This window comes from Dermacentor silvarum, chromosome 7 (genome assembly GCF_013339745.2).
Source record: "Dermacentor silvarum isolate Dsil-2018 chromosome 7, BIME_Dsil_1.4, whole genome shotgun sequence".
Lineage (NCBI taxonomy): Eukaryota > Metazoa > Arthropoda > Arachnida > Ixodida > Ixodidae > Dermacentor > Dermacentor silvarum.
The window spans coordinates 118655133-118677640 of NC_051160.1; the positions used below are offsets into that span (position 1 = coordinate 118655133).

At 47.3% G+C, this 22508-nt stretch overlaps 1 protein-coding gene across 1 annotated transcript in view; it reads left to right on the top strand.

The window, feature by feature from the left end:
* Nucleotides 1–3207: 3207 nt before the first annotated feature.
* The window catches only part of LOC125946558 (uncharacterized), a 31968-nt gene continuing 12667 nt past the window's right edge, over nt 3208–22508 (top strand). The window contains exons 1-6 of the mRNA XM_049670056.1: nt 3208–3286; nt 3383–3425; nt 7372–7469; nt 8639–8728; nt 13120–13152; nt 21715–21747. Coding sequence (XP_049526013.1) covers nt 3236–3286; nt 3383–3425; nt 7372–7469; nt 8639–8728; nt 13120–13152; nt 21715–21747 — 348 coding nt within the window. The 5' untranslated portion in view covers nt 3208–3235. The remainder of the gene's footprint in view (nt 3287–3382; nt 3426–7371; nt 7470–8638; nt 8729–13119; nt 13153–21714; nt 21748–22508) is intronic.

The following is a 22508-nucleotide window of genomic DNA, read 5'->3' on the forward strand; positions in this document are numbered from 1 at the left end:
CTTATTTTTCGAACGGTTAGCGCGCAGATGCCAGTAGCCTGGATTCGTGAAAAGCGCACGTTGACATGAAATATCTGCTACGGTCTCTGATACTGCCGTTCATGTAGCAAAGTCTAAATACTTGCGGCATAGGAAGAAGCAGGTAAAACTGGAGCAGAAGTAGTACAAGGAAAACGTACCCACTACAGTTAGTAGCCTTCATGTACGCATTTGTAGCCTTTCGACGAGAATCGTGCTTTTTCTTTAGTTGAATGCTTGTGCTATATGGTATTTGCGATGCGTATTCAATAATTTTTTTATGTGCGCCGTTCAAATAAAAGCGGTCTGAAAAGCATACTTCTCTGCTATATATATAGATCGCCAGGCGGGAAAGTTACATGCCACGACTTTTTTTTATTTTTGTAAATCCATGCATATTTGAAAAACTGGCATGTGTGTTTGCTACTCATAAGGTTAGCAAGGAAAGCGTAAGCATCGTTCTCAGAAAATTTAGGCGCGGTAGCCAGCAGCGGACTTGATTTATCTCAACTCCTAAATAGACGCTGATATTGATTACGATATCGGATAACTGCATGCCTTAAGGCAGTGTAACGGCACGCTATAAAAGGTGTGGTGTGTGCTACGTGCTGAACCTTGATTGTCATTACAGCATACTCATGTTCCGAAAGATATAAAACAATCGATCACACTCGAGGATACTCACACGGTACATTGCTTTCCGTTTGGCCTGTGACCTTCTTTCGCATAGTTTTCACCGTTATCCAGTTAATTCCGCGCGCAAGACGTGCCTTCGTGTATCCGTAATTTCCTTAGTGTTGTGCCTACGCTAGAGCAAAAGCGACGTGTCTAATCCGATGGCGAACGCGAACCGAGTAGTGTTGTACTTTCTCGAATGTAAGCCAGCACCAGCGATTACTCTAAAATATACAGTGATAAAGTGTTAATCACGGTATTGCAATAGCGGAATTATCGCTATCGTAGTGATTTGAGATTTGCTTGTCCTTCAGGGCATAAGTCCCCCCCCCCCCAAAAAAAAATGAATTTTAAAATCTAAGCTCACACGTATGTTCTTCATCGTCACCAGAACATGACGAAACATTTTTACAGCTACGCTGCATATGAGTAGGTTCTGGCGGATCGCGTCCGCAGACAAAATGACGCCTAGAACTACAATTAGAAAAAAATGGGCCGATCCTGGTGATAGTGCAGAAATGGTCCAAGCTCAATGAAAGATACCCATGTGGGCTTGGGGACCTGTAACGTACCCTTGAGCTACCCTTGTCCCACATGGGACCCAAAGAGACAAAAACAATGCTCCAGAGCGATCAACGCTGGTGCCCAGACGCTAGTCTATGATGATGCGTGTCGAAACGGCAGTGATGAACGTATTAGTCTACATACCAATAGCTGTGTCTCATTTTCTCCTGACATAGCCATTTCCCTAGGGACGTCATCAGTTGGCCCTTGGACTCCATATGGGTAAGACCCGTAAGAGACCGTATGGGTAAGAGGAAGAGCGCGCCTTCAAAGAGCGCCGTGGCGCTCAAGAGCGCGAATGGATGCGAAAGCGACGAGAAGCCGAACGCACAGCGATCCAACGTGCTGCGGCCGATGGTGCAAAGGCGTGCGAATCTAGTCGCCTAAACTCGCTTTCACTCGCACATACAGCATACGGCGCGCGGCGACGCAACAAGTTAGATGTTGGGTCTTTTCAACCATTTAATATAACCACCAAATTAATATATATATATATATATATATATATATATATATATATATATATATATATATATATATATATATATACTTAAACAACACCAACAGCTTCGCTGGTCTTCCATCTTCACATAGTGGTGGAAGGGCTCTGAATTTTTCTGTTTTCTCTCCTTGATGTCTATTCAGCAAAAGCGGATGTCGAGAAGGGCATCTCGAACTATGTTACCTTTACGTAGCATTATATTGAAGTCCGTTACGCCAAGCAACTATAAAATTAATACCAAAATTAAATTGCCAAAGGTGATTGACTGAAAATTCAGACCCACTGCGGGGGGCCGCCTAGAAATGGTGCTCAGCTGTAGCCGCCATCGGTACGGATGATAACACGCACAGCTTGCACGTGTGACGCTTCAGCTGCGTGTGAGTCACTGAATCGGGAAATTGAATAGAAATATCGCTCCACCAAACAGCTTTACAATGAATCATTCCGACGAACAAACTTGGTTAAAAATCTCCGCCAACTAGCAATTATCGTACGTGCAAATGATTTTCACTTACAATCTTCACGCTGATGAAAGCGAGCTCGCACGTATACGTACGAGCTTATACGTACGAGCTCATATATCTTCACCAACGCTTTCGTTAAGGCTATACTTAGTAACTTATGCGAACATATTTGCAGCGGGAGCAATAAGCAAAGGAAAGGTAAACAGTAGCTAGGACACTTCAACAGCTTACTTATTCTGGACAACGGAATATATAGCTGTAAAGGTATGAAACACCAGATATAGGAAAGTGGCCCCTTTTACTGCGTTTCATGGCTCTCACGTGTGACATTGAAAGACAGTAGTTTTCGTATTGATAACTGGGGGTGCTATTTTTTCTCCTCGTCTCTTGCTCGCGCTTTGCTAATCTGTTACCATGCTTGCCAACTTAACTTCAAGTCTTCCACGTCAATATTGTAGATTTTGTCGTTGCATGCTGACTTTCTCAACTTATATTTCCATAGCACCTCGACGAACCGCGTAATTTGACGCTGCCTGTATTTTGAGCTCTCGTGGCCCTGAACATAGATTTCTACTCGGGTCATTTAGTGCCAGCTCTAAAGCATCAGCTTCGGCCGCTTACATCAGTATGCGTTTCCATAGCTGCAGCAAAAAGAAAAGAAAAACAAGAAATACTACAAATACGTGCAGAGACATCCATTAAATAGGAGCTGTACGGCCAGTACCCTGGTACATTGACTCCCAACGACCCAGCTTACACAATTTCTCAAATGCCCAAGCAGTAAAAAACCTAACAGAATTTCTGCCATTTGGTAACGCTCGCAGGACATAAATGTTTTCCGTAAACACTTGTCATCGCACACAGTAGGAATCGTGCGTACCGGCGAAACGCATTAGTGAAATGTAACATGAGTGAAGGCTTTTTTCGCGTCGCCTAATGTTACTTCAACAGAAGGTCTACGCTATTTTGATCTTTTTTTTTTCAGGAAAGCGACCCCATCTGATCGCCCAGCATGTGTATCAACAGTCGCGGTGAAGTCTTCGCCTTGTCAATCGTGTGCGCGGTCAGTGCGTTTGCTTTTTTTCACTGAAGTGGTTTCCCCCTCTTGCCACTGTCTGGTGAGTATAACCTGACGCAGTGTACTTTTTGGTCCTCACAGGTATACAACGTCGCCTACATACTCATACATGGCATGAATTTTGGTAAGTGCACCCAATGAAAGCTCGCTTTACCTACTGAGTCCATTATTCTTCCCGCTTAATTTTTTATTATATTAAGCGTCAAATGGCCTATTGAGTGAAAAAAAGCCGGCGCCGTTTGTAGCAGCGAAGCTTCCCATTAGCTTCGACGCCACGTCACGCTTGTTCGCTTTTGTCTCGACGGAGCAGAACGGGCGAAACACTTGCTGCCCCGCGGAGATGGCATTGCCGCGACGCCACATCACCCTCACTCTCAAAAGCCTGTGTTATCCGCGCGTTCCTTGTCCGCGCAAGCTCTCGCCTACGTTCTAATTGCGCGAGGCCTCAGTAACGCAAATCAAAACGCGCCAAGCGTCTGAAAGCGCTCACTTGCCCACGAAGACTTCATAGCTCGAATGACCGCTCAGCGGCGTTCAATTGGACATTAATGCTTTCGCGTTAACAATTCATAAGTGCTTAGGTGTGCGCAGCTTTTTTTTTGTCATTGCTTTATATGTGACGTGCAACCGGGATAGATGATATATTAAGCCCTCTGCGGATGCTCCACCTCTCCGCGGGAAAACGTCAGACATGCCGAGAGATTGAAGTTTTAGCATACCCTCATCTTGTGCGTTTTAGTGTCGATTCATATTATCGATGCAGTGAAAAAATAGTGGCTCAGAAAGGAATATTCTGAAGTGAATCACATTCATGTCATCAATCAAGTAATAGACAGATCTGCGGAGTACAATCAACATTTCTATGTGGCTTTTATATCATATCAAAAGACGTTTTATTCTTCAGTGATACCAGTAGTCATGAAAACATTGCGCAATCAAGGGGTACAGGAGGCAGATGTGAATATCTCCAGAAATACTCGTATCTACAGAGAATCCACAGCTACATTGTTTCTCCACAAAAAATAGGAAATTACCAATCACAAAAGGGGTCAGGCAAGGAGACACAATCTCTCCAATGTTATTCACTGCATGCTTAGAAGAAGTATTCAAGCTCTTAGACTGGGACGGCTTAAAAACGAGGATCAACGGCGAATATCTCAACAACCTTCGCTTTGCAGATGACATTGTTCATTGTTCCGATGACATTGTTCAGCAACACTGGGGATGAATTGCAACCAATGATTGAGGACCTTAACAGAGGAAGTGTAATAGTAGGACTAAGATTAATATGCGGAATACAAAGGTAATGTTAATAGTCTGGCAAGAGAACAAGAATTCATGATCGCCAGTCAGCCTCGAGAGTCTATACAATAGTACGTTTTTCTAAGTCAGTTACAAACACAGGACCCCAAACATGAGTATTTATTTAAGTCAATTAGAAACACAGGACCCCAAACATGAGTAGTAAATTTACAGAAGGGTAAAAATCGGTTGGAGTGCATACGGCAGGCACTACAAAATCCTAGCTGGGAGCTTACCACTGTTGCTGAAAAGAAAAGTATGAATCATTGTATTCTATCGGGGGTAACATGTGGAACTGAAACTGGGAGGTTAACAAAGAAGCTCCAGAACATGTCAAGGAAGGACCGCACAAATAACGATGAAATAAAAAAATGTCAAGTGTAACGTTAAGACACCGGAAGAGAGTGGTGTGGTTGAGAGAGAAAATGGGGATAGCCGATATTCTAGTTGACATTAAGAGAAAAACATTCACCGACGATTACGATACTCTCTAACACGAAATTTGACCACAGCTCTATGCGTTTTTTTTTACTTCGCATTTAATATTTAGTACTATGATTATAAAGGTACAACGGTTTTCATTAGGGGGTGAACGCTGTAAGTTGCGTAGCTGGCTCGGACAATCTGTCACGTGCGGCACATAGCAAAGGAAGCGAAGTGTTGCGTGACTGCCTCGCTAATTGGGAGATCGCGAGAAGCAGGCGTGGGTGACGCGTGGGCGCGATTCACAGCCGCCGCCTTACAGCTCATGCAGCGCTCTGTTTCCGTATACAGACGACGCGCGATACTGAGGCGCCATATCGTAGTCATCGTCACCGCAGAGCTCGTCTTGCGCGGTGCTATATATTCTTTTCTTCGCGTGCTTTCGTTCCACCGACGACGATAGCGGCATTTTATCGCTGGGAAATCGTGCCACCAGTCTCAACGCCGACAACGCCCAAGGGAGCGTCACATCGAGCCTTATACAAGTTGGCCGCTCGCCATCACCCATTGCAGGAGCTGTCATACCCGTCACACACGCTGGTACCGCGGACTGACCTTAGCAGATGACGCCACGGCCGAGCGTAGCCCTCCGCACCTCATGCCACCATGACCCTCCCCCCTTCCCCCTTAGGAAGCGCCGATTATATCGACCACGCGGCTGAAGGTTCCATGGCCGCCGGTAACTCAGCGTACGCAGCAGGCCGTCTCACCTCCGCGCCTCCTGCGCTTCCTCTTCATGTTCTCACTCTAGCCTCCTCCTCCAGTTTCCTCCTCGTGCGCACTTCTTTCATCTGCCGCTGCGCTCCGCGTTCGCTTTAATCTTTCGCTGTGCTCGTTCGCTCGGTTACGAGGTATTGCAACGCCGAGGCTCAGCGCAGGAACTGGCGCCTAAGAGCTGCGCTATAAAAATGGAGCTGGGCAGGCAATGTCATGCGTAGGGGAGATAACCGGTGAATCATAGACTCAAAGAACTCGTGCCAAGGGATGGCAAACGCTGTCGAGGACGGCAGAAAACTAGGTGGGGTGATGAATTTAGAAGATTTGCAGGTGCAAGATTGAATGAGGTAGCGCAAGACAGAGGTAATTGGAGATCGGTGGGAGAGGCCTTCGTGCTGCAGTGGACATAAAAATAGGCTGATGATGGTGAAGACGAAGAAGAAGAATCGGGCTTTTAGAGCGTGCCGCACTGCCAATGCAGTAGGAACGCTCATACTGTGGCACAACCGGCTTCGAGGCAATCAAAACCAGTTTCCTGCTCTGTGTTGTCTCTAGGCTTAGCAGCATGAAAAGAAACCGCTTACGTGTATAATAACAATAAATTAATCGCTAATACTTTGTCCCCGACGTGAGATGCGACTAAGTGCGATGGCTGATTTTATGTGTTATTTGTTGGTATCATGATGGAGAGCAAGTAGCATGGGCTTATTGGGATTGGATCGGATGATCTGGACTGGTTTTGGCACCGTTATGATCTTACACAATCACGGCAACCTGTGCGGTTGTCAAATGTATAATACGTACATGCGCAGTGGGGCTAACGCATCGGTTACCGCGGTAGCGTACCGCGCGTTGCGCAAAGGTAAAATTCTCAAATGCCTTTGATTACTTTCAAAGCACTGTGACGCAGGACATATATGCGAAGTGGTAGGTACACTTAGAATAACTTTCTGTGGGCCTAGTTGGTGTATACTTGACAAAAAATATTAAAGCGCAAACAAGAGACAAGGCACAAAAGGAAGCTCAGACGCAGGACATGCTCTACTTTCAACTGTTTATTCCACAACGTCGTCATGAAATATATATGAAAAAGGCACATGCGCCGAAACATTAATCAAAATGAAAAAAAAAACATCACAAGAAAAAAGAACAAAAAAAAACATAAGGACAATGTATAAGAAATGCCTGACTACTTTACATGCGCGTCGAGGTATCCAAACTTTTTTTGCGTAGAGATTTAAAGAAGGTTCACTGATGCAACCTTCACCACCTTCTGCTGCGTAAGACATTACGCCACGTACACCTCCCGGGAAACTAAATTGAAACTGGTTTGCTTGAAAGCTGGTATTTATTTTCACAGGGCCCTCGTAGTATTACAAGCATGGTTTCTAGGTTTCTATTTCGGGGGTTTCAATCGAAGGCAAAGAAGAAAGAAAAGGCGGAAATGTCATGCTAATGGCTTCTTTAAAAGAAATAACTACTTTTATTATTGTACGATGTGTAAAGTCGGCCCATTTCAGTGAACGCCCGTTAACGCATGATGCTCCGGGTTGATTTTTGGGTTGCAGCACACCACAGAGACTTCGCCAAGCTGCATGGCATGTACGTGGCCATTTACTCAATGGGCCTGATCATCGCCGTACTGTTCTTCGTCAGCATCCTCACGGTACGTGCGTGCTTATTTCTAGACTTACCTGGCCTGACAGCGCCGTGACTACATAATGTGTTCTGCATCTGAGCACGTCGCATAATTGATTCTCTACCAGATTGTTGTGGCGGTGGGATACAAATAAAAACGGCCGCACACTGTGCGTTGGGCAGCACAGGGGGAAAAAAGTCTATAGTATCCCCTTCACACACGAATTATGATCGACTGCCGATACATGTGTGAAACATAACATAATTTTATGCCAGGGTGTTTGAGGTTCCACTGAAAGCAAATGATGGTAGTAGAGTGACTCTTTTTGCAATTTATGATTAGTGATACAGAGTATTCTACAGAGTAGCTAAATATTTGAATATCGTAAGGTCAGTCATTCTTAGTTTTTTTCATAAAAAGGATTGAATCACCCGCTTGAATTACATGCACAAGTTGTCTATTGGCCATAAGCACTTCAGGAAAGAAAAAAAATATTTCGAGGTTGCTATCGACATGCCCTACAAAGGTCACGCAAAACACAGTATTGACTTCATTTAAGCGGTCTTCCGTAACGATACGTATCACTCAGAAGTAAAATGTCAGTACTCCAGGTTATCAGAATGTCCAATTCACCCTAAGCTCAATGTTTGTGCTCTAATCCTTGCTACCACTGCACATAAATGGCAAAAATAGGTCGCGTCCACGACCGTGGACGCCGTGTCTGGAAGGGGTTATGCTAAATAAATTCTTTACCCTCCACTGCGCTTCTCTCCTAGCCCCCGTTTCCTCTGACGTGCTCAACTTGGTGAACCAAATAAAACAAAGTCTTGGTAAATTCCGATGCAAAGCAAAACGCCACCCGGACTTCAAACGCCAGGGTAGAAACAATACCTCGTCAGAGAAGAGGGGACTTTGTGAGACGGCACTTGGCTTTCTCTCTTAGCATGTCATTTAGCTCAAGGCCTGAGACAGTCGAAGAGTGGTCTGTTTTGATGTACCGGCATCGTTCTAAGTGGCCAGATTATTTACATATGAGAGAGTGTCAGTTTACTGCCAAGTTGCTACTTGGAATTGAACTTCGTACCTCTGAACTACCCTAAAATAAGCACGTCTGAGTCGCAATAGCCAATATATTTTTGTAGTCCCCTCAGTTCACGTGCAACCAGCTTCAATTTTTTTTCTCTTGGTAATGGCAGAGACGAGCGACGACTATGGAAGTGGGAGTGCTTCTCTGCAAAGCAAGGATTGCCATCACGGCCATCGAGATTGGTTACCTCGGCTACCGGGTAAGACACGCATAGATTGCTTGCCCGCTACGTCATGGGTTTCAAAACTACGACGAAATGAGCACAACTAATTTACATTGCTTTTTTTTTTACCCTGTCATTTCTCCGTGATGGGCGTGTGGGGCCTTTTCCAGCTGCATTATTTACAGCTTTCTCGCCCTTTGTCTTTTTCACCGACGCGAAATATTTAGTGAAATAAAGATTGAGTGATTGATTGATTGACTGATTAGTTACAAACAATCGATACCCTGCGGAAAAAAACCTGCTGCTGGAGGAAGCGCACGCGCATGGGCAGTTGCAGAAACGTGGAGCCGCACAGTGAACGACAAAATATTACGGACCGTGCAATCAGACAAAAAGTTGAATATCTCCGAAGCCACACCACGCAGCCTGGTATTTGCATTTCGGGCCTCGACTAGAATATGCTAACATTGTCGTATACAGCTTTACTGACTACTGCTACAGTCTGCTCGGTAATTGGACGTTGTCTGAGATCCTGTACTCCGCAAACTTTTGTGGTTGACTGCCAATGCTGCTCTCGCCTCACTCATTCAAAAGTTCATTCAAAAGTTCATATCGTTCGGCCAATTCTCTTTCTAGTTTTTTTTCGGCGTTTCCTCTACATTTGTACTGAAGTAACGCCAGTGATCTATCAGCCAACTTCCTGCATCAAAGACTGCTTTCGACGTGCCACCAGCGCCATCAAACAATGCTCTGTGTCCGCCGCCAGTGCCACGGCTTGTCGAGCACCGCGAAGGCGTATTGGCCACTAGTATGGAGGTCAGATTACACAGTCACTTCGCAGTGACGGTACAGAATAAAACGCTGGCATTACAACGAGTTAACAATCCAACTCACTAATGGACGTACTTGCACCCAGAAGAATAAGGAACCCTCAGAGCACAATGATAGCGACCGGTCGTCGGTCATCGAATGCGATCCCGCGGTTCCAGTCCATTTGTTATACTTGAACCATCGCACGTCCCAGCGCAATCGCTCGTGCTCGCTTAAATTGGGGAATGTAGTGCATCAGCAAACGCGTCGCAAAGCTGATCTGATTAGACGAGACTCTTGCGCTGTAGAATGCCCGACATAATTAAAGAATGTTCGGATACAGCATGCGCGGTTCTGACCGAGTAACACCTTAATCACAGTGGCAATGTGGCAAACACAAATGCACGCAAAATATAAAGAGACGATGCATGGCAATAGGCATGTGTGTACCAGGTGTCCTAACACGGGGCAAGTTTTAGAATAAAAAAAATATCACGGCATATCCACGGGGTGAATGATGATGAGTGGGCGAAGCTCCGGAGGGAATCATCGGATCTCACGCATAAGGGGACGCTAGCACAAACGCGTTAGAAACGTGCAGTACTCTCTAGTAAGGGGGAGCGGCAACAGCGTCTTACGCAGCCATTTACACATGCCGGAACGTGCACCGCGTTTGCCGACGCCATCACATGACTGCTGAGAGAGTATACCCCACGAATTCATAAACGCTCCTCGACTTGAACTTGACTTGCCACCGCCTTGGGCAGCGCGTTCAAAACGCGTTGAAGGTTAGGCGGAGAGGCCACAGCGTCTTACACCAGCTTCTTACACGGGCCGTAACGCGCTAGCACAAACGCGTTAGAAACGCGCTAGAAACGCGGCCTTTCGTTAATGTTGGGTATTTATCGCCATCGTGGTGCGTGTGTCTAAGTGCGCTTTGTGGCGTAGTGGGCTAACGCCGCGCGCTCGGAAGCGAGGGGTCCCTGGTTCGATTCCGCGCTACGGACACAACTTCGGAATTTTTTTTCTCATTTTTCTCAGACTGGTTACACACTACTACTACTACGACGGGGACGGAACGGGTGCCGCTATAAGGAGCTTGGCTCCTAAAAAAGCGAAGCCCTGTGGTGGGGAAAGTGCGGATGAAGGCACGTGTATGTTGTTAGCCTCATCGTAAGGAAACCTCCAGTATTTTCGCACATAGTAAGTATACTGATCATTCAATATTTAACGAACCTTTAACATTACTAAGACTATGGTTACAAGGTCGTATGTGCTCTACAAATCTCCATACAAGGTTTGTGGAGCACATTTAGCAACAACACTTTCAATTTTTCGTGACAGGTAACCGCTTGCGTAGCTCCTTCATGTACTCTACAAAAAAGGCTGCGATACCATTAAATAAGTTGTCGCAGTTTCACCTGAAAGGCGAAGCATCAATTGCGACAGCAAATTTGTAGAGAGCTATACGGAGTATGTAGCAGCTACGGAGTATGATAGTAGCTTTATCAGCTGTATAAACTTGGACATGCAGCAGCACCGGCAACACGCACATCTGTTGTCGACGCCGTCGGCGTTTTGCCCGCATTCGCACAAAATGCGTGCGGCGTTGGTGACTGTTGCCGGAGCCTCTGACATAAATAGGCACTTGGTGCCGCAGCTAAACGTCGCCTCCCTTCACCCCCCCCTCCCCCCCCCTCCCTTACGGCCTTTCACACGTCGGAAGAATGCGCGTTTGCTCTACATATGGATGGATGGATGGATAAAAACTTTATTTCATCTATTTAAATGTGGTTGGGCCCCTATATGTCCGGGAGCCCCCTGGCCGACATCTCTAGGCAGGCCCGGTCCACCAGCCAGACAGGTGATTGTAAAGGAGGAAAGAGACGCCTACTTCTGCAGCCCTTAAGGTAGCACGGCGCAGAACGCGCGTTTGTTCTCCGCCATGCGTTCACTCTCCGTGAAAGCGCGCGTCCCTCGCGCCCTTTCAGTCGCACATACAGGGTTCGGCGGCACGCGGCGACAATTTCATCTCTATTGACGTCATACGGAACCTCACGGTGACGGTGACGGCAACTACGACGGCGACGCCGACGGCAGAAATAGGCTTTGGAGTGTCCATATAATTGATATCGCAATAAAATGCCGTCGCGGCTTTCTGTTTTAATCGCCCAAAGTGCTGCTTTAAAGCAATCCGTTACACAGTGAGCACGGCGCCAACGGCGTTGAGCGTGAGCAAAAACTCGCTAGCAATCGCAGCGGCGGGCGTGCCACGTTTTCTAAGCGTCTCCCAGCTTGTTTAAATGTGCTCTACTAGCATTGCATTAAAATTGTAACTGCGAAGGGAAAAAATGTCGCAGTTTCTCCTGCAAGGCGAAGCAGCAATTGCGATAGCAAATTTGTAGAGAGCTATACCGAGTAAGGATAGTAGTTTTATCAGCTGTATAAACTTGGACATGTAGCAGCACCAGCAACGCGCAGAACTGTTGTCGAAGCCGTCGGCGTTTTGCCCGCGTTCGCACCGAACGCGCTCGGCGTTGGTGACGGTTGCCGGTGCCTCTGGCGACGGCTCGGAGGTTATCGACGAGATAAGTGGTTCTTGAGGGAAAGGGAAAGGTTGGCGCTATCTTCTGCAGCCCTTGAGGGAGCACGGCTCAGCGCCAAAGTTATCGACGAGATCAGAACGGGACACTCGTCGAGCAGCGCCGCAACTCTTTACCACCTTCTCGCCTCGCAACGTTTTATTGCGATAGCAATTATATGGACACTCAAAAGCTGATTTCTGCCGTCGGTGTCGCCGTCGCCGTCGCCGTGAGGTTGCGTATGACGTCAATGGAGATGAAATCGTCGCCGCGCGCCGAACGCTGTATGTGCGAGTGAAAGGGCGCGAGGGGCGCGCGCTTTCACGGGGAGTGAACGCACGGCGGAGAACAAACGCGCGTTCGGCGCCGTGCTCGCTTAAGGGCTGCAGAAGTAGGCGTCTCTTTCCTCCTTTACAATCACCATATATGTAGAGCAAACGTGCCTTCTTCCGACGCGCGAAAGGCCGTGGGGGAGGGGGGGAGGGGGAGGGAAGGGAGGCGACGTTTAGCTGCGGCACTAAGTGCCTATTTATATTAGACAACAGTCACCAACGCCGCACGCATTTTGCGCGAACGCGGGCAAAACGCCGACGGCGTCGACAACAGTTCTGCGTGTTGCCGGTGCTGCTGCATGTCCAAGTTTATACAGCTGATAAAGCTAATATCATTGCTCCGTATAGCTCTCTACAATTTTGCTATCGCAATTGATGCTTCGCCTTTCAGGTGAAACTGCGACAACTTTTTTATATAAGTACGCATTTGTTGCTAAACGTCGCCTCCCCTCCCTCCCTCACGTTTTCTCTCCACCGTGCGTTCGCTCCCAGTGAAAGCGCGCGTCCCTCGCGCGCTTTCACTCGCACATACAGCATACGGCGCGCGGCGACGATCTCATCGCCGTTGGACTTTGTACGGAACCTCACGGGGGCGACGACGGCGACAACGACGGCAGCGATTCGTTTTGGAGTTCCCATATAATTGTCGCAATAGCAATAGAAAGTTAGCTAACTAACTTTTCACCTATTATCTTCTATGCAGTTTGCCTTGGGCCACTACGACCTGCCGTTGCACGTAAGTATTTGTAACGTAACATGTGCGCTTATAATTTTTTTACGGGCCGCAATTACCCAAGAGCGCTTTCATGAGTCATGACATACCAGATGCTCACAGCAGCACATGAAACGTTCGGCACTGTGACGAGGAAGCGTTAAATCTACATGTACTCTCGAGACATGAAGCATTCGTGCTTGTCCGTATTAGTCTATGCAATAGATCGATGGACTTTTATACTTTGCATTTAATAAATTACACCACCTGTTTGTGTTTGTTAAAACAACTTTATTTTAACTCGCGTGTGGCAGATAGCGTTGTTGCACTTCTTCGGGTGCATTTCATTCAAGAGACGCAAATTACGTGCATTAGAGATAGAAACATCCGAGTAGCTACTTGAATTTGAATTTGTCATTATTTGCGACAGGTTGGGGGACAGCCTGCCCCCTATGATTAGAAGACATGGGCAGCGCGGAGCTGCCACCTGTTTTTGTACAATACAAAAATACACATATTTGCAACAATACATGAGAAACACTAAGTAAACATGCTCCAAAACAAAAGTTCAAAACGAATCGTTGCACGTAGAGCAGTCACACGACGTTTCACACATCAGAAGAAAAGAAAGCTAATGTAAATGCAAACAACAAGCTGCAGACTGAGCTAATCTGCAATTCTTATATTGTCACGTACGAGTTTGTACCGCTGTGGACAAAATGACGTTGGTTGGGGAAGATGAGGCTGAAGTGTCTCGGAGCTCGGTAGATGGTGTCACCCTGGCCACAGAGCTACAACCCTCTGTATATATTGTAAATACCTATATTTTCTCCCCGTAACATTTTGGTGGAAGTGCGGGGTAATCTCGCCACAAGCCGGCCCTGGATCTTCGCAGCGGGTGTCACATCGGTTCCGCTGTTATGGCTACTGACGCTGCCTCCGCCGCTCAGACACCGGCGGAAGTGGTACTAACCCAGCTACGTCACCCGGGACTCTTCACTGGCACCGGCAAGGTCGACGTCGAAGACTGGCTGACGTCGTATGAGCGCGTCGGTAAGCACAACAAGTGGAATGCCACACATTTGCTGGCCAACCTGATCTTTTACTTGGGAGGAACCGCGAAGGTATGGTTCGAGACGCATGAAACCGAAATTACAAGCTGGGACTCCTGCAAGGAAAAGCTACGCGATCTTTTCGGAAGGCCTGTGGGACGTCAAATGGAGGCCAAGCAAGAGCTGGCGTCTCGTGTCCAAACACCAACCGAATCGTACGTCGCGTATATTCAAGACGTTCTGGCTCGCTGCCATAAAGCGGACGCGGACATGCTAGAGGCCGATTGGGTTGGACACATCTTGAAGGGCATCGCTGACGATGCGTTCAACCTCCTGCTTTGCAGGAACTGCTCAACGGTTGAATCCATCATAAAGGAATGCCGGAATTTTGAGCAAGCGAAGAGCAAACGCATCGTACAACGCTTCGACCGACTTCCCAATACGGCTGCCACTTCCTCCTGCAACGAACCTCCGGCATCACATCCGCCTCCCACGCCAAGCTTGACACAGGTCATCCGCCGCGAACTTGAGGCTATGGCTCCAAGTTCTCACTGTCCTCATACGCACGACAACATGACCATGTCGCTTATTCAAGCTGTTGTCCGCCAAGAAATTGCCAACATGGACATCCAGTCTGCCGTCCGCCCACGTCCCACCTCTACCACTCCTGTCATTGCCTCTGCTGCACCTCGCCAGTCGTTCCCGAGTCGATATCGGAACCCATCTGAGTGGCGAACACCGGATGACAGGCCGATTTGCTTTGCTTGCTCCCGGACCTGTCACATCTCCCGCCACTGCCGTAGTAGCCGCTGGTACTCCTCGCCTCGACCATACGCTGATCGCCGCTTCGACCGAGACCATCGGTCTCTGTCGCCCCTTTCTGAACCATACCATGCCGGCCTTCCCTCTCGGGGAAACACCACTAGCCGCTCGCCCTCGCCGCGACGCCGTCATTCCCGCTCGCCTACACCTCGACGTCCCTCGTCCCCGTCCTACGCGGGCCGCTTCTCGGGAAACTAAGCAATGCAGCCCCCGGAGGTGAGGCTGCGTTGACGACTCCGACTGCTAAACCTCTGCTGACCCCTGCTGCTCGACCGAACCTTGTTGAAATTTTTGTTGATGATGTACCCGTTCAAGCCCTCATCGATACTGGCTGGCGCTCATGTGTCGGTTATGCGATCAGATCTTCGTAGCCGTCTCCGTAAAGCCCTGACACCTGCCGAGTCGCCTGCCGTCCGAGTGGCTAATGGCAGTACAACAGCCGTGATGGGAATGTGCGCCGCCCGTGTTACCATTGCCGGTCGTCCTGTGTTAGTCCTATTCACTGTACTGGCCGAGTGTCCCCACGAAGTGATTCTTGGAATCGACTTCCTGACTGCTCATTCAGCACTTATTGACTGTGCAACCGGCACCCTTCGCCTTGAACTGCCCCATTACTTTGCCGACCCGACCGAAGACCACAAGTCCCGACTTCGTTCTGCTGAATTTGTTCGCCTGTAACCTGATGCTGCGACCTACGTCCTCATGTCGCCTTCTCCTCCACTTCGAGATGGTCCTTACGTGGTGTCCCCACTTTGCGACATTCTCCTGGCACGCCAAATCGCACTACCCAGCTCCATTGTCACTCTTGTTAACAATCGAGCGTGGCTTCCCCTTCTGAACTTTGGTTCGTGTCTGCAAGTGCTTCCTGAGGGTTTATCTCTTGCTTTGCTGTCCCCTTTGGAAGAGTGTGGAGTAGCTGCTCTTACGCCCGAACCACGATTCGACACTGCTGCAGCTTCCGACCGTCCTACTTCAAGCAACGAGAAGTTTACGCCCATGATAGCTACTGACCTACGGCCTGCTTACGCCGACGCCCTTCGCCGTATTCTGATGTCCTATGAAGACATCTTTGATGTTGGAAATCGCCCGCTAGGTCGCACCCGTGTCGTCACCCATCCCATCCTCACTGGTGACGCTCCTCCTATACACCGGAGGCCCTACCGTGTGTCAGCAGCTTAACGCCAGGTGATCCAAACGGAGGTGGACAAAATGCTCTCCAAAGATATTATAAAGCCTTCCTGCAGTCCGTGGGCGTCACCTGTCGTTTTGGTTAAAAAGAAGGACAATACCTGGAGATTTTGTATCGATTACCGTCACCTGAATAAGATTACGAAAAAGGACGTGTATCCGCTTCCGCGTATTGATGACGCGCTGGACTGCTTACACGGTGCCAGTTATTTTTCATCGATTGATTTGCGCTCCGGCTACTGGCAAATCGCAGTGGATGAACGAGATCGCGAAAATACCGCCTTCGTCACCCCAGATGGTCTTTACCAATTTAAAGTGATGCCTTTCGGACTGTGTAATGCCCCTGCTACCTTGGAGCGCATGATGGACTCTCTTCTGCGCGGATTCAAATGGACCACATGCCTCTGCTACCTTGATGACGTCATAGTTTTTTCACCGACGTTTGAGAGCCACCTTCACTGACTCTCAGCTATTCTTGATGTTTTTAGACGTGCCGGCCTACAACTCAATTCTGCAAAATGCCATTTCGGCCGCCGTCAAATACGAGTACTTGGTCACTTGGTTCACGCTTCTGGCGTCCAGCCTGATCCTGACAAAGTTCGTGCCGTTGGGGAGTTTCCCCTTCCGCGTTCTCCTACCGATGTCCGCAATTTTCTAGGGCTGTGTTCCTATTTTCGGCAATTTATCCAGAACTTTGCCGAAATCGCTCGTGCTCTCACAGACCTTCTGAAAAAGGACACACTTTTCGTTGGGGACCAGACCAGGCTGAAGCATTTTCAACGCTTATCAGTCGCCTTACCAATCCACCCGTGTTGGGTCATTCTGATCCGCATGCCTACACAGAAGTTCGCACTGATGCAAGCGGCCATGGCATTGGCGCTATCTTGTCCCAACGACAGCGGGACACCAATCGCGTGATCGCGTATGCTATCCGTCTTCTTTCTGCACCAGAGCGAAACTACTCGATAACAGAACGTGAATGCTTGGCCCTTGTTTGGTCCATTGCTAAGTTCCGCCCTTACCTGTTTGGTCAACATTTCACCGTCGTGACAGATCATCATGCCTTATGTTGGCTATCCTCACTCAGAGACCCGACAGGCCGTCTTGGCCGCTGGGCTTTACGCCTGCAAGAGTACACGTTTACCGTGTCCTACAAATCTTGGCGGTTACATAAGGACGCCGACTGCCTCTCCCGCTACCCTGTCGACCCACCGGATGGCACCGAAACCCATACAGATACCTGCGTTTAGTCGATCTCCGACTTCTCACGCATCGCCGACGAGCAGCGTCGTGACCCATATTCGCAATCCATCATCGAACGCATTACCTCGGAGCAACAGGACGCTTCTCTCCGTATGTTTGTTCTCCAGGACGGGACCTTATATCAACAAAATATGAATCCTCATGGTGCTGAACTGCTCTTCGTCGTTCCCCAGCATCTGCGCTCGACAATTCTCTCGCAGTTACACGATGCGCCTACCGCTGGTCATTTGGGTGTCTCCCGTACATATGACCGTGTGCGCAGACGATTTTTCTGGCCTGGGCTATATCGCTCTGTTCGAAGCTACGTCGCTGCCTGCGAACTTTGCCAACGCCGCAAGAAGCCTCCATTGTCTCCCGCTGGCCACCTTCAGCCTATAGATATCCCCAGTGAGCCATTTTTCCGCGTCGGCCTGGACCTCCTTGGCCCATTTCCTACCTCATCCTCGGGCAACAAGTGGCTGGCTGTTGCGACGGACTATACCACGCGTTATGCCATAACGTGGGCCCTACCTACAAGCTACGCAACTGATGTGGCTGATTTTCTCCTCCATGAAGTGATCCTACATCATGGTGCCCCACGTCAGCTACTCACCGATAGAGGCCCCTGTTTTCTTTCTAAAGTTGTCGACAACCTTCTTCGTTCTTGCTCAACGTCCCACAAGTTCACGACGGCTTACCACCCACAGACAAACGGACTTACCGAGCGTCTCAACCGTACACTTACGGACATGCTCTCCATGTACGTGTGTGATGATCACCGGGATTGGGACTGCACCTTACCTTTCGTCGGGTCACGATATCACTGGTTATTCCCCGTTCTATCTACTATATGGCCGTCACCCTCTCCTGCCTCTTGACTCACTGCTCCCTTTGACGCCACCACTACCACGTTCTATGCTCACGACGCCATTGTTCGCGCGGCCGCAGCACGTCGTATTGCCCGTGACCGTCTTCTGGCATCTCAGACTATCCAGAAGCACCGTTACGACAGTCATCGTCGGGACACTCATTTCAGCCCTGGGTCCCTTGTTCTGCTTTGGGTACCGTCCCGTCACGTCGGCCTTTGCGAAAAACTGCTGCCACGATACGTCGGGCCATACCGAGTTCTTCGCCAAGTCACCAGCCTGTGAGATCTCACCGATATGAGATCTCACCTGTGAATTCAAAGTCTTCTACCACCCCAGGAACTGATATCGTGCACGTTTCGCGACTAAAGCCCTATAACTCGCACGCTGATTCGACACCCTAAGAAGCATCGAGACGATGCTTCGGCCGCCGGGAGGTTCATGTCACGTACGAGTTTGTACCGCTGTGGACAAAATGACGTTGGTTGGGGAAGAAGAGGCTGAAGTGTCTGGGAGCTCGGTAGATGGTGTCACCCTGGCCACAGAGCTACAACCCTCTGTATATATCGTAATATATTTTCTCCCCGTAACAATATAGCTGACCGTATAAACATAAATATTTGTCCTGCTGATTAAGTCGGGAAAATTTTGAGGGGGTAAGGGCACACATATCAATTCCAGATTTGTTGTAAGCATTTGAAAAGCTTACTAAATTATTTTTAACATTTAACGTGAAGGGACACGTTCTTCTAAACATGAGAATTTAACAAGGGATAGGTTGTTCTTCCTGTTCGTGTAATAAAACTTCTGCGAAAGTCTATAAGTTTCGTGCACTGTGATAATTTTAAACTTCTCAAATAAGTGCTGAATGTGTGTATCGTACGGTCATTTGCGAGGGCGCGTACTATCATTTTTGCAATACGAACAATTTGTTTAAATTCGCTTCAGTTGTAGGCCCCATGCGAGGTAATAGTAATACATATGAGAAGCGATAAGGCGTTATATATTAGTCCTTTAACTGATGTTGGAAGAAGGTACGGTTTGAGCCCATAATATACCTTGTCATCTGACTAAGTTTTTGCGTTCCAAAATTTACATGGTCATTCCATAGCAGTGATGAAGAAGAATGCACGCTTAGGATTTGATGCTATCTCCAACTTCAATCTGTACGTTATTGTACGCTATGCGATGTAGCAAAGGAGAGGTGCTGCCTTTGGGGCGAATAATTATAGCTTTAGTTTTGGTTGAACTGACACATAAACACTTTTGCTTTGACTATGTACAATGTTTCAGGAACACTTCATTTGATATTGTGATAAGCTTGATGAAAGAACGTGAGGTTAGGAATATGCGGGTGTCGTCTGCGTAGATTAAAAATTTTACATTGCAACAATTATTGACAATATTTTTAACAAAGGTATTAAAAAGCAAAAGAGCCAGAATGCTGGCTTGTGGTACTCCGGAAAGTATAAATATTTCTTGGCACCCGAAGTTTATTTATCTGTACGCATTGGCGTCTATTTTGAAGATACGATTTAAAAAATTCGAGAGGAAGTCCTCTAACTACTTAAAAACGTTTCCCTTAATAACTTTATGACTTTAAGGCAGAAGTTGCAACTGCTAAATTGAAGCAGAGCAGTCGAGAAGTAGTCTTTGATTAACAGAAAGCGTATAACGCTATAGCACTACTTTCCAGATATTCTGCCTTAAAGTGTGTTACAAATTACATTGGCATTCCAGCTAACAGTTTCTAAGAGTATGCGTGGAGAAGTGTGGGATGATCTCATATGTAGCGCTAAATAATTTTTTGCCACATTTTGTCGGTGGATATATCGAAAGTGGCGCTCCAGACATGACTTCGGTACTGCTGAGCTTCAATTCCGCAGTCAGAACATGTAGCCGTCATGTTTTTTTTATTTTTTTAGAAAGTGACATATAGGACATAAATTTGGACGACATAAAAACTAATAAATTTCGGGTATTTTTTCTATCTGGCGCGTCAGTCTAACCAATATGTGATTTTTTTTCTAGATTTCGCAAAAATTGTTGACTCACAATGTCATAGTGATTTTGATTGCTTTCGGATGCTCTGCTTTTGTCAGCTGCAAGCACACTAACACATCTTACGGTGCACGTATTTAAACTTTTTTATGTAACCAACTCTGGTTACCAGAAATATACCTGTAATAGAAGCTCTAAATCACTGTAGACAGGTTCAGAATTTCTTGGAAACTCTATTTTCAGCCATGTCGCGGTTACGCGTTGCTTATTATAGGAGGAAACAATTTTTGTTTATTTTGTTTTCAATACTGTAAGCGTAAACAGGCTGTTACAGGATAAATAAGACTAAACTTCTGTTGGACAAAGACGCCGTAAGGTCAAGTATTTATTCGGACATCAACATGAACATAACACACAGAAACGATTCAGTGGCTTCGCCTTATAAAGGGATCCTGGGTGCAATTGAGGCATGCCATTGGCAAGCGATACACTAGCACATGTGAACAGTGACAGCGGACATCAGATACGCGGCGCACAGTAACAAAGTAACACTTGATAATCACTGCACCGATATAACACTTTCACTTTCAAACAGTTCAATTCGTCGAGGCAAATCAACCTGGGCAACTTCCATTTCTTTTTTTTTATTTCATGCCGCATCCCAAGCATCGGTGCGTCACTGCGACATCATGGATTTACAAGCATTTTGCCGCATTTTAGCCGCTGTAGTAGACAAAATGTTCTCAAAACTAGATGATTTCAGTCTTTGGCTCTTTTAGAGTTCGCTGCACTTCATGCTCCTCAACGAATGAATAATCAACTAGGCCTATACGGGTGCTGCCAAAACCATGACGTCCCGGCATCCTGGTGCCATAACTTTTGGACGATGTCGCCAACCAACTTTTGCCATTGCGAATTTTCTGGCTTGGCATGTCCGTTTTCACGGCAAAAGTGGAATTTTTGGTGATGTAGAAGAGTAATTTACATATTCACCTGTTCAAATGTGAGAGTTCAAGCTCTTCTTTCACGTTAGTCTCCCTTCGAATAATGATGGACGCCGCGCTGGGCGGACGTTTTGATGGTTTGTCGTTAAGCCTGAAGGGAGAACAGACGTTAATAAAATTTACAAAAGATATACACTTAATTGCAGCGCCAGGAGTCATGTTTCACATGCTGGAAGGTGACTTTATACGCATGCTTTATAACATGACATCTGCCGCCGCAGTTTGCTACTCTTCACTTCTGTAAATTTTACTACGATGTGTGTCAAACGTGGGTTTCGCGAAAAGTATTCAGAAGATCAAAATTTGGACGGATGTTCTACCCTTACACAAGGCAAAAAGCGCTGTTTACCGACGAAATCGCAGTGCATCCTGTAGCAGCCGGTCGTATATAATTTCTTTCTTTTTCTGCAGTTTTTCAAGAGGCAAAACGACAGGAACGCGGTGGTAAGGAATGCATTACAAGTTCTCTTGAAAGGGGCCAGATTGCGCTCGAGTGAACTTACCGGTGTAGAAACGCTGCCCGTCAAGGAGCGAACGAAATTCAGGATGAATGGACTATCACGTGCAAACACCTCCACCGATGGTGCACTTCAACGTATTATAGTGTCATGCTGCGCGACCAAAGCCATAGGCGTGACGCGGCTGAACTAGTTGTGTTCTGCCTCGGCAGAGCATAGCTCTAAAAGCAAAGTGCTCAAGCTGTGACTATACACGACCTGACCGTACATTGTAATATCTCTGACGCCACTGCAAGGCGCCTTTAGGCACCGAATAGACCACACTTCATTGAATTAAGACCGCCTGCTTCTTTGTTATGAAACTGGATTGTACTAACGTCAAAATCAAAAGCAGCTCTTTTATGATGTGACTACGTGGTTAGACCACGCATTGTGACTGTTGTGAAGCCACTGCAAGGTACCTTTATGCACCGAATAGACCCCATTTCATCTACGTAGGGCCTCCCGTTTCTCTGATATGCACTTGTGTTCTACAAACATCGAAAAAGATACAGTAATGTGCTTTATTCTCTGATAGGCCGTAAATTGGCACAAGAGTGGCGTACAATTAAAAGTACCACTTGTTTCCGCGATGGCTGTCTAACATTATTAGGACAGATCGAGAAGAAAGAGAACCGAGGGGCCCGATTTTTATTAATCATATCATAGGAAGCCAACAAGCATAGATACTAAGGACACCACGGGGGA